This window comes from Lutjanus erythropterus, chromosome 19 (genome assembly GCF_056507025.1).
Source record: "Lutjanus erythropterus isolate fLutEry1 chromosome 19, fLutEry1.hap2, whole genome shotgun sequence".
Taxonomy (NCBI): domain Eukaryota; kingdom Metazoa; phylum Chordata; class Actinopteri; order Lutjaniformes; family Lutjanidae; genus Lutjanus; species Lutjanus erythropterus.
In genome coordinates, this window is record NC_139335.1 from 460,175 (window position 1) to 472,500 (window position 12,326).

The 12,326-nt window shown below is 38.6% G+C and overlaps 1 protein-coding gene across 3 annotated transcripts in view; it reads right to left on the reverse strand.

The window, feature by feature from the left end:
* Positions 1 to 5,570: 5,570 nt before the first annotated feature.
* The window catches only part of syngr1a (synaptogyrin 1a), an 8,539-nt gene continuing 1,783 nt past the window's right edge, over positions 5,571 to 12,326 (reverse strand). For 2 of the 3 annotated variants that reach the window (XM_084743659.1, XM_084743656.1), the window contains exons 2-4: positions 10,922 to 11,159; positions 10,690 to 10,835; positions 5,571 to 6,891 (exon numbers count right to left, since the gene is read on the reverse strand). In XM_084743659.1, the coding sequence (XP_084599785.1) occupies positions 6,766 to 6,891; positions 10,690 to 10,835; positions 10,922 to 11,159 (510 nt within the window). In that variant the 3' untranslated portion in view covers positions 5,571 to 6,765. Of the gene's footprint in view, positions 6,892 to 8,779; positions 9,848 to 10,689; positions 10,836 to 10,921; positions 11,160 to 12,326 lie in introns of those variants that run through there. The other variant, XM_084743660.1, reaches the window with a different exon arrangement.

A 12,326-nucleotide genomic window follows, 5' to 3' on the forward strand; every position in this document is an offset into this window, starting at 1 on the left:
TTATTATTATTATTATTATCATTATTTTAATTCCATTCATTATAATTAGACTCTTCACACTCGTTCACCTGAAACACAAACCAAAGTCAACAGTTTCAGCTCAGTGGAAACTTTTCAACCTTAAAATATTTCACTTCATTCAAACATTTTATCATTCAGCTTTTAAAAGCAGCCGTTCGGTTCAGCATCAACAGCTTTTCAACAGCTTTCACACCTGCAGTTTCTTCAGTTCTGTTTGTTTTTCGGATCAGTAACTAAAGTACTCGAGTCTTTTTACTTCACTGCATTCATCCAACAGTTTTAGTTACTTCACAAATTCAGATTTCTTATAAACGAACATATGAAGAGTTTATGAATCTGAAACCGTTAATCAATCAGTTCAGTAATTTAAAAATGAATTGTTGAAGTCATTTTGTTCCTGTAAAAACATTTAATGGTTCACGTTTTTAGTAATAGTTGAAATTTTGATAAAACAAATGTTGTAAAGGAGTCACAAAACAATCAATCAATCAATCAATCAATCAATCAATCAAGAAAATAATCAGCAGATGAATCCATCATGTTGAAAATAAGCTTCACGCTGAGCTGAACTTTTACTGAAGTGACATTTGAAGTATTTGTACAGTGTGGTATTAGTACTTTTACTGTATTAAAGGATCTGAACGCCTATTAAATATTATAGTTTTGTACTTTTTTAGTAGTTTTTATGTTTATTTTGTGTTTAATTTTAGTTTTCAGCTTAGATTTTAGATTTCATAATGTTTAATTTAGGTTTATTAACTTCAGTATTATCATTATTTTTACTTTAAATATAATGTGGTTATTATTATTATTATTATTATTATTATTGTTATTATTATGTGAGTGTGTATCTTGTCGACGTCTCACTTCCTCAGTTTGCTGTAAAACGAAAACTACAGACATTTATTTTTATGTCTCAGTTAGTTCCTGTTTTAGTTTCTAGTTTTTATTTCTATTTCACTGAACTAAAATGTTTCTTTACACCTGATTTAACTCTGAGTTTTTAGTTTGACTCGTCAAAGTAAAAATAAACATTAAAAGTCTGATTTCTGAGCTGAAACATGAACCTTCATGTTTGTCTGATCAAACTGATTCAGAATCAGAAGTTTCTTTTTTTTTAATTGTTCACATCACAGATGTTCCTTCCAAGAACAGAAACATACATTGCATAGATAGATAGATAGATAGATAGATAGATTGATTGATTGATTGATTGATTGATTGATTGATTGATTGATTGATTGATATTGCAATAAGAAGATGTGCAACCTTCCAAACATGTGGAGACAAAATGGCAATAATAGATAATAAAATAAAATACATACAGTAAAAGTTTTTTTTCCAAACAGCATCATACTGTTATTAAACATATATAGTGTCACAGAGTAGAAGCAGAGATACAGAACAGGAATTATAAGAATTATGTGCACAAAGTGCATCATGATACAAGAACATATGTTTATATTTATAATTTTCATATTAAGCTTGTCAAACATAATAAATGAACCTGGTGTTTAATATAAAGCTTGATGACTAAACCTCTAAATAATAGACAGAAGGTCCCTTTATGACACATATAGTCCAGTTTTTAATGTGTGAAACCTAAATATCTGAATTAAATTCTGACTAATGAAAATCTGAATATGAAACAGAAACTTAAAGACATCAGTATTTATTTACCGTAATTCATTTGTTGTTTAAATTAAAAAAAAAATAATAAAACATTAAAAAGATGTCGATAAATATATTATATAATTATCATGATGTAAAAGCGTTACGTTACGTTGTTTCCATGTTATTTCCACGTGGCGAGTTTCCCCGGGCGTCCGCGGCGGTGCGGGAGCGTCGTGGCGTGTCGGAGACGGCGCGGTGGAAAGTGACGAACATCAGACTGGAAGTTTGGTTTCAGAGCTCAGAGACGTTTGAATCAGCGACGTGTTTCACTCTCACTCGTTTCATTAATGTTGAAAATGACTCACATTAATGTTCACGTAACGTTCTCTGAAACGAAACTCTCAAACCGTGCTCGTCTTCACGCTCGCATTTCTGACCGCCGCCGCCGTCGATCTGGAAAACAGAACTTAACCAGAAAACTTAACTTAACTCAAGAAGCAGAAAATATTCACATTTCAGAAAATCTGAGAATTTAGACTTAAAGACAAAAGTGAAGCTTTTAAACTTTGAAAGTATCAAATGAAAAGTAAATAAAAATAAATAGATGAATTAATAAAAGATTAAACAGAAATTCTTTCTTCCAGCGGTGATTTGAGAACCTCGAGCCTCGGTTCAGTGATGCTCGGCCTGTAGAATGAGATGTGAACTAAATAAAATCAATCAATCAGATCAGTGATCAGAGATGATCAGTTTGTGATGTCACCTCAGTTTATTTATTCATCAGGCAGAATAAATCCGTTAATTCCTGACTCAGAGACTCGTGGACCTGATTGAACCTGCAGTGACTCACCTGGAGAACCAGACGGGTCCGGGTCTAGGTCTCTGCTCCCGCTGTGGTCTGATGACTCACACAGGTACACACTCTCTGATTGGCTGATCTGCTGCTCTCTGTTTCAGCTTTTCTGAACTCACCTGAAGCTGCCGGCTCACACAGGAGCTCACCTGAAGAACCAAGACCTGCTGAAAACCACCTGAAACCAGGACCATCAGAACCATCAGGACTAGAACCATGCCTCTGTCTGCAGTCGTCCTCGTCCTCCTGCAGCTCTGCAGCCTCCAGCTGATGGCGCTGGCGAGGCCAACCTGTCAGCTGCAGGGGAACCTGGTGTTGTCGGTCCACAACGCGCTCAGAGACCTGGTACGACCTTTGACCTTTAAACTGAGTCCTTTCATAGGTCATGTGACGCTTTAAAGGGACAGTTCAGATTATTTGAGTGTGGTTGTATGAGGAAGTGACCTAAAAAAATCTGTATCAGTCCAAGTGTACACTGTATTTAGAATATTTTCACCACTTTACCTTTCTGTCAGACAGACGTTTCTGTCAGGAAGCCGTTGTCTACCAACCAATCAAACTTCAGTGTTTTTAAGGGTTCATTCAGTTTCAAAATTACTGATTTTATCAATGGAGTTTGGTTGGTTTGTAGAGAGTTAGATACTTAAGTTTCTCTCACTGTTCCACATTTTAATTTTATTCAATCAGCTGAGGATGTTAAAATGTTTATATGTAGCTTAGCATTAGCTAATATTAGCTTGGTCAGTGTCTTTGCATGTGTAGCTTAGCATTAGCTGTTAGTTTGGTTGTTGATAAAGTGTAAACTGTTCCATGTCTGTCCTGCAGAGGGACCTTCCTGTCGACTGCCAGTCGTACAACGCCAACATCTCCTTTCCGACCTACCTCTTCCCTAATGCCACAGCCAGTCACCCTCAGGTAATCGTCTGACGTCATCTGAGCCTCTCAGCCAATCACAGGGCTGCTTTTAAGTTTTGTGAAATACCTTTAAAACTTTGAACAAAAAAATGACCTCTGATTGGTTCTCTGCAGTGCCACCGAGTATCATGGGTAGTGTATGAGTCACTGCGGAAGGCGGAGCTAGTGTTCCAGAATTATGAAGTACCTCTGGGAGAGGGCGGAGTCTCCTGGGACGACGAGAAACTCAGCGAATTCGAAGTAAAACTGCACCGACTAGTGGATGAGGGACGCTGTGTGAGTACCTGTCTGTCTGTACACCTGTCTGTCTGTACACCTGTCTGTCTGTACACCTGTCTGTCTGTCAGTCAGTCTGACCTGCCTGTCTCTCTGTCTCCAGGTGTCCCCTGTTGATGTGTCAGGTGTTTTGTCTTCGTACTTCAGTAAGGTGGAAGCAGCCGTCACGCAGCAGGTAAACTCACTGACACACGTGTTCAGATATGAAACGTAAACAGTTTACAGACGAGTTTCTTGTTTACAGACGAGTTTCTTGTTTACAAACGTTTAAGGTGCGATGCGTTCAGGGGGAGAAAGATCTTTGGTAGCTGGTGGAAAGATTCTTGTCAACAGTTATTATCAACATAAATTTAACATAGATTACTAAACTGTTGATTCTGTCAGAGTTGGATCTGTTTGTTTGTCTTTCATATCATATAATATATATGTAGCTTAGCATTAGCTAATGTTAGCATGGTCAGTATCTTTTACATGTAGCTGTGTGTGCATCTCTGTGATGATGTTGCTCTGAAGTCCGTCTGTATGTCACATCATTATTAAGAGATCAGTCTGTCAGTCAGAGTGTGTGGGCCAATCAGAGCTGAAAGGGGCGTGTCTCTCTGTGTGTCATTCAGGACAGCGCAGTCTGCGGTTGGATGGCTCTGAGGAGAGATCTGTTCAAGGTCCTACAGTCCACCTTGTCCGAACACCGTACCTGTTTAATCTCGAGAGACATGACGACACGAGGCCACGCCCACTTCTAAGACGTCCACCTATGACATCAGACCACGCCCACACACGACAAGAAGTCACATCCACTGACAATGCAATTTTTTCATTACTCCGATAATTAATATTTAATTTATTTATTTTGATATTTATTTATTTATTTATTCACTTATTTATGTATTTATTTATTTATTTATAAAAACAGCATTTGTTTTTATTCAGATTTATATTTTTCTTTTTTATATTTTATAAATGATTTTGATTGTCTTTGTTGTTGTGTTCAATCAGATTAAAGCATCAAGAAAAGATTCTGTCAGTTTGGAATTTAATTTAACACACACACACACACACACACACACACACACACACACACACACACACACACACAAACACACACACACACACACACACTGACTGAGTCATGTTTAATGAAAAGGCTCATTATTAAATCAAGTCAAACATTGGGATCCTCTCAGCTGATTGGTTGGAAGAGTTTTTGGCCAAAGTCAATAGTTTGGTGCTGACTGTTTGTGATAATAAAGTTTGGTTTGAATCAGACTGTAAACACTCAGTGAGTCACTCCTTCACCTGTTCGTTCATGTTCATGAATCCAGGTGAGACTCTACCTGTCAGCACTTTGTGATTATCATTAAACTCTTTCATTTTTAAAATTTGTCTGCAGTCAGTCAGAGTTACCCAGAGGGAGGCTGAGTCACACAGATACTCGAGTAACAGAAGAAGAACTGATTGACCTGTTTACTGCAGGAAAAGTGAAAAAGTTCAGGCTCTGAAATGTCCTCAGAGTGTAAAAGTAAAAAGTCGTCCTCTGAAGGACATTTCTACTGACTGTCTCCCTCTCTGTCTGTCTCATGTTCTGACAGTGTGTTCTGTCTCGTCCCGTCTGTCCTGTGTGACGTCCTCTGATGGATCCACCAGTCAGTCGTCTTTTCTGTGTCTTATTGTTTTGTCCGTTCAGGATGAAATCAGTCTGGATGTTTGGAGGCGGAGCACAATGATGCAAAATAACAATAATCAATAATTCACCTCAGAGTCATTCATACTAAAGTAAGGAGCCTGTTTTGAAAATATAGTTGAATGCTGAGTAGAAAATATCGATATTTGTGTTCAAATGTAGGCAGTAAAATAAATAAAATACTCAAGTAAAGTACAGATACCCAAAAACTACACTTACAGTAAATAAGTATTTCTATTTTATTTTAGGCACCAAAAAAATCTTTATCAGTATGAGCGAACACCATATTTAGAATATTTTCACAGACTTTTCTGACAGGAACCTGCTTTATATAAGACAAACATCACGCTCTACTAACCAACCAAACTCCATTCAGAAAAACAGTAATTTTAGCTCACAGAACAATAAAGATGTAAAGTGTGTTGTCAGAGTTTAGTTTGTTGTTCACGTAGATTCAGACAGATGTATATAATATATATATTATTATTAGACAAACACACAGAAACACACAAAAACTCCACAAACAAAAACTACTTCAGATTAAAAAAAAAAGAAGCTGCAGCACCAGTTAACCCACAGAGTGAGCGCTCTGTTTCTATAAAACATCTTGTCCTTTGACAAAGTGTAAATAAAGGTTAGTCCCTCCTCCTCCAACCAGCAGGAGGACACCACCAGCCAATTAGAGTCGAGGTTGTCATATCAGGTGACCAACCTGAACAGTTTCTAAGTATAAAATAGTAGCAGTTAGCATTAGCCCTTAGAATTAGAATACAGAGGCTGAGGGATAAAATGTCACACTCATAATATTATTTTGTTCATGTTAGCTACACGTCGTAAGCTAGCGTGATTAAACTGATTCTGTAGTACTTTCTTTAATGGTTTCCTTTAAATATGTTTTTTCTTAAATAAAATAAAAGTAAATATTAACTTTCTCCAAGGAGTTTAGCATCTACTCTCAGGCTTTTAATGTGAAGGAACTTTTATTGTTTTGTATTTTGTGACGGTTGGTCAACGAATGAACAAACACAGCCCAATAAATAAACAATAAATAATGTTAGCTCTAATCAAACAGCTAGCTTGCTAACATGGTGAACTGGCATTATTTTCATTCTGTTGGTTAGATGCTACGTTAGCATGTTTGCAGTGCCATGAGACAGTCTTCAGTGATGGCTGATGTTAGCTCCACAGCTGATCCGGCTTTCACTTTTAATAAAACTATAAAGAGTGTGGTCTGGACTGTGATTGGCTGCTGACAGATAAAACACACCCCCTGATGGTGTGTCATCATCATCAACAGTTGAATTGTTTTTGTTCCTCCTTGTTGCTGCAGTCTGACTTGGGGAGGAGTCCATGAACGCATCATCATGATGGTGCCAAGTCAGAAAGTCTTTAAGCCACGCCCCCTCTACTCCTCAGTGGGCAGGGCCTCCTGCAGAGCCTCTGGCTGGTTGGGGTCGACGTAGTCCTGATTGAACGTGACAGAATCAGCTCCCAGTTTGAACCTGTGGACGGCCAGGAGACACTGGGCAGCCTGCACACACACACACACACACACACGCACACACACGCACACGCACACACACACACACACACACACACACACACGCACACACACACACACACACACACACACACACACACACACACACGCACATACACGCGCACGCACACACACACACACACACACACACACACACACACACACCATTAAAATCAGAAAACTTTATTGACAGGGTTTGACCAAAGAAAAAAAAAACTGCTGTTCTGAGTTAAAGGAATATTCCACCGACAACTTTTATTTTGAAATAATTATAATAATAATGTGACCAACTGACACATAACATTCCCAGAATGTTCCCTGTAGGTTTCTGTGGTAACCCTCCCACAGCGTTCTAAGAATGTTGTTCAAATGTCCAGGATGTTGTAGAAAAACTTAAACATGCAGGGAACGTTGAGGGAACGTCCAGCAAACCGTTCTGCACACATCCTCCACAACATTACTTTTACTTTGGAAAAACTCTTGTTTTATAACATCCAGGGGAAACATTCAAGTGACTTTCCAAAAACATTCGATTAATTTTCCCAGAACGTTTTGGAAACGTAACAGTAACGTCGGTTTTATGTCAGAAAAACTTTGCTGTTTATACATGTGTAATGACTTTAACTTCACAGAACCAAAAACAAATGTTTCCAGAACATTTTGTAGCCGAGTTCAACTGTATGATTTGATTGTAAATGAATTGATCATAATCGCAAATCATTAATAATCAATGTTTATTTACTCATCAGAATCAGTCCATCAGAAACCTTCAGGGTTTTTTACCTGTCAGACTGGACTCTGGGTTTATTTCTGCTCAAACATCAAGACTCCACTTTTTTTACTGACTTTTTTCTCAAGTTTAAGAATCACAGACATTTATGAAAACAACAAAACAACAAAAAACAAAGCTTCAGGTCGTTGTCAGGGAAGGACAGAGTAGACCTACAGCCAATCAGAGCAGAGAAACATTTGTCTTATTTAAGACGAATTTCAGGTCAATGTGGCGAGACAAAAAAAGAGCATTTTATGTTTTTAAACTGGGCTTAAATTAGTCTCAGGCTGAGACGACGCTGTTTCCCAGGAGCTGAATTTAAGGACTATGAGAAAATATTCAAAGTCTCATATCGGTCTTAAAAAGATCTCGTTTATGTCTCGAGATGAGACAAAAACCAGATCTTTTTTTTGAAGTTTTCCTGTCCTTCTGATATAAAATATATTACAAGACAAAAACAAAACTTAACAAGATGAAAACGTGATGAAAAGACGATGGAATGACCGTTTCTCCAACTACAGACACTTTAAAGTCTCAGCTGTGACATTTTGATTTGACTTTAAACTTTCTCAACTGATTCTTGATAAATATAAACAGTGTGATTAAACATCTTGATAGAAAAATAGACTAAATAATGTGATGTAATAACATTTATGAGGCATTTCTTGGTCTGAACACCACGTTTCATTGATTAAATTATAAATGACACCATTTTAAATGAAATCGTTTCATATAAATAGAACTTTCCACCATGGTGGACATGTTTTCTTGTTTACTCTTTTATTTAAATGATTTTTTGAACTAAATGTGTCGATCCCACACTTTTATGTCTTTACAACAAAAAAACTGATAGTGAACTTTTGTTTTGTAGTTCAAACAAATTCACTTCCTGTGGAAACAGAACAGGTGAGTCTGACATGTTGGACCGCCCACACCAGGTGACCGAGACAAAACGAATCATTCTGGACTTTATTTTAAAAGTAACTTCCTGTTTCTGTAGAATTGGTGGACAAAGCTAACGTAACAGAACCTGCACAGTTTTCAAGAACATCATGAAACTTCGACAGTTTCAGCTGCTGCAGTAAAAACAAACAAGCAGCAACTTCACTATTTTTCAACCTTTGTTTAATTTCATGTTTTTGTGTCTCACTGACTGATGGCAACAACAATCAATAACTTTGTAAATCAATCAGGTATTGATCGAGACCTCAGTGTGATCCAGCTGATGTAAACAGCAGCTGGATCACACTGATCTAGATCAGACTAGATCTCCAACCTGCTGTATTTTAGTTAATCTGATTTTTATTTGCAAATATTATTTAAACACTTCAGTAGAGATGATTGACAGGTTAGAACTGAACATCTGTCATTAAAAAAAACAACTTAAAATTATTCCAGTATTTACAGTGATGCACAAAGCTCGACGAAAACACATTTTAATGTCTTAATTTTTTTTATATAAATAAAAAATGTATCAAATGAAGAACTAATGGTAGAAAAATTAAAATCTGAACATCTACATGTGATTTTGGGTTTTTATATTTATTAGAACCTCTGATGCTTAAAATTCATAGACACTGATTTTAATTAATTTCTGAGAGTCAAAAGTTCCTGAAGATGAAGAGACACACACACACACACACACACACACACACACACACACACACACACACACAGAGTATCTGAGGTAACTGAATGCCAGCAGGGCAGCAGAGTTCATTGACTCTTCATATACAGTCAGTGTCAGAGTTGATAACTTTAATCTTCCTCACAGATCATTATGTCAGAATAATGACATCATTGTGCTCATTATCATAGCAACAACAACAACAACAACAACAACAACAACAACAACAATAATAATAACACACTGGCACATGAAGTTTATAAATCAGCTCCGAAACATCTGAGGAAGAAAACAACATCACTTTGTCGCCATGGCAACAGGAAGGCACTTTGGTTGACAGGCACTTAGAGCAGCCAATCACAGTCCAGACTGAGCTGACAAGGAAACAGGAAGCACAGGAAGACTCGTCTCTGATTGGCTGAAGGAGGAGAGGTGAAGTTAGCGTGTGTGTGTGTTTTTCAGGCGAGCGGTGGGCTGAACAGTTTGTTGTATTCTTCTTCAAACGAGACTCTCTTCAGACGCTCCAGCGACAGCAGAGTGAGACCTCCCTACACACAACATATCACACACACGTAACACACAGACAGGAGAAAACATCACGTATGTTACACGTCACGTGTGTCTCAGATGGTTCTGCTGTCAGAGAGGACAGAGGTCATTAGTCTTATTATAGCAGTGATGTTTTATTAGAAGCTGTGACGTGTGTGAGGTGAGAACAACCACAAAAACAAAAGTTAAAACACAACATAATGATTTGAAAAAACTTTTCCACCTGTATTCAGTTGAATCCAGAACAAAGAGCAGATATTTAAGATTCAGACTGACAGACTTTAATGTTTTGTGTAAATCTGCAGTCGTTGTGTTTCATGTTTCTCTCTGTGATCCATCATCTTTTCTTCTGACACTCAGTCAGTGTTTGTTGAAGTTTTAAAGGTCAATTCTGTCTCATTCTTTCTTGATATTCGTCTTCAGCTGATCAACAGTCCTCAGTCTCTGTTGTCCTATTTTGTGCTTCATGATGCACCACACATTTTCAATGGGAGACACGTCTGGACTTTGCACCTGTGTTTGTACTTAATTCATCAATGAACTGATCAAATGATCAGGAGATGAATCAAGATAAAGATAAAGATCATTAGTTGGAGTCCTATAATTATGGATTTTGTGTTGACAAACGTTCTTAAACTGTTGGACTGTTTGCAGTTTTTCACAGAGTGGTGAATCTGACCCCATCCATGATGTGAACCACTGAGTCTTTCCAGGACGCCCCTTTAATACCCGATCATGATCCTGTCACCTGTTACCACCTCACCTGTTCACCTGAGGAACGTTGAATTCTGTTTTTGTTCATATTTTACACTTTGTCCCAGCTTGTGTTTGACGTACGTACCCAGGTGAAGACGGAGAAGAAGGAGAAGACGACGGCGGCTCTGGCAGCATCGGCTCCTTCATTCAGAGGGTTGTCCTCTTCTTTAGAAACCTGCCACTGATTGGCCAGAAAACAGAAGCCGATGAACCAGACGAGGGACCAGAGAGCTGCAGAGAACACAGGTTACACACGGTCACTAAACACACCCACAGGTAATAACAGGTAATTCACAGCAGAGGAGGCGGAGTCTAACCTGACACCCCGATGTCAGCCATGACGGCCTTCTTCCTGTCCTTCACGCCGCTGATCTGAGGAAAGTAAACGTCCAGCGCCAGGAAGCTGGTGCTGCAGAGGAAACACAGTGTCCCCATGGAGACGGCATAGTTGCAGGCGTTCTGGTTCCGGTTGAAGATGCAGAACTCCTCGACCTCCTCGGGGCGGTTGATGTAACCCTCGTTAGCGACGCAGCCGAGGATCACTATGGAGAAGAGCTGAAACCAGAGAGGAGACAGCAGCTAGCTCAATGCTAACACACACATTTATTCTCAGTACAAGAAGCTAGACGCTAACATGGTTCATGGTTTTACCCTTTAACAAGCAGAAGACTTTCCTCTGTCCTGTCGACTTTATAACTACATAGTTTTGCTGCTTAATTATTAAAGCTGCATCTAAAAATTATTTTCATTGTCGATTAACTGGTCGATTAATCCTGTCACAATTTTGTCTGTTGAAAAATAACAAAATCTTTTACCTTGACAGTAACAGATAATATGAACATCATTGAACTGTTATTGTTCTGTTTGCATCGGACGGAAAGTTGTTTTTAATATTTTGCATTCCCTCACACTTTGTTTGAAAATACTAATAAACACAGTTATTAAGTGAATATTACTTGTTGTTTCTTTTCAGCAGCAGTTTCTTTATGTCAGAACGACTCCAACAATATGTTGATCAATCTGCAGCCTGTGGGAGGTTCTGTGTGAGAACGTTCTGAACTGATAGATCTGAGGATTTAGCACACGAACTGTTCATGGTGTCCACATACTTTTGGCCACGTGCTGCACTTCCTTCATACAAATAAAGCTTTATTTAAACGGTTCACAGTGAACAGACCAATCAGAGCAGCAGCAGCGTCAAACACTGAAGTTTTGTTTGAGGAACCTCGTGTTGAACCTCAGGAATGTTAACACCAGTCTCATGACACACACACACACACACACACACACACAGAAACACACACACACACACACACACACACACACACACACACACACACACACACACACACACACACAGAGAAACACACACACACACACACACAGAGAGAGAGAGAAACACACACACACACAGAGAGAGAGAGAGAGAGAAACACACACACACACACACACACACACACACACACACAGAAACACACACACACACACACACACACGCACACACAGAGAGAAACACACACACACACACAGAAACACACACACACAGAGAGAGAGAGAGAGAGAGAGAAACACACACACACACACACACACACACACAGAAACACACACACACACACACACACACACAGAGAGAGAGAAACACACACACACACACACACAGAAACACACACAGAAACACACACACACACAGAGAAACACACACACACACACACACACACACAC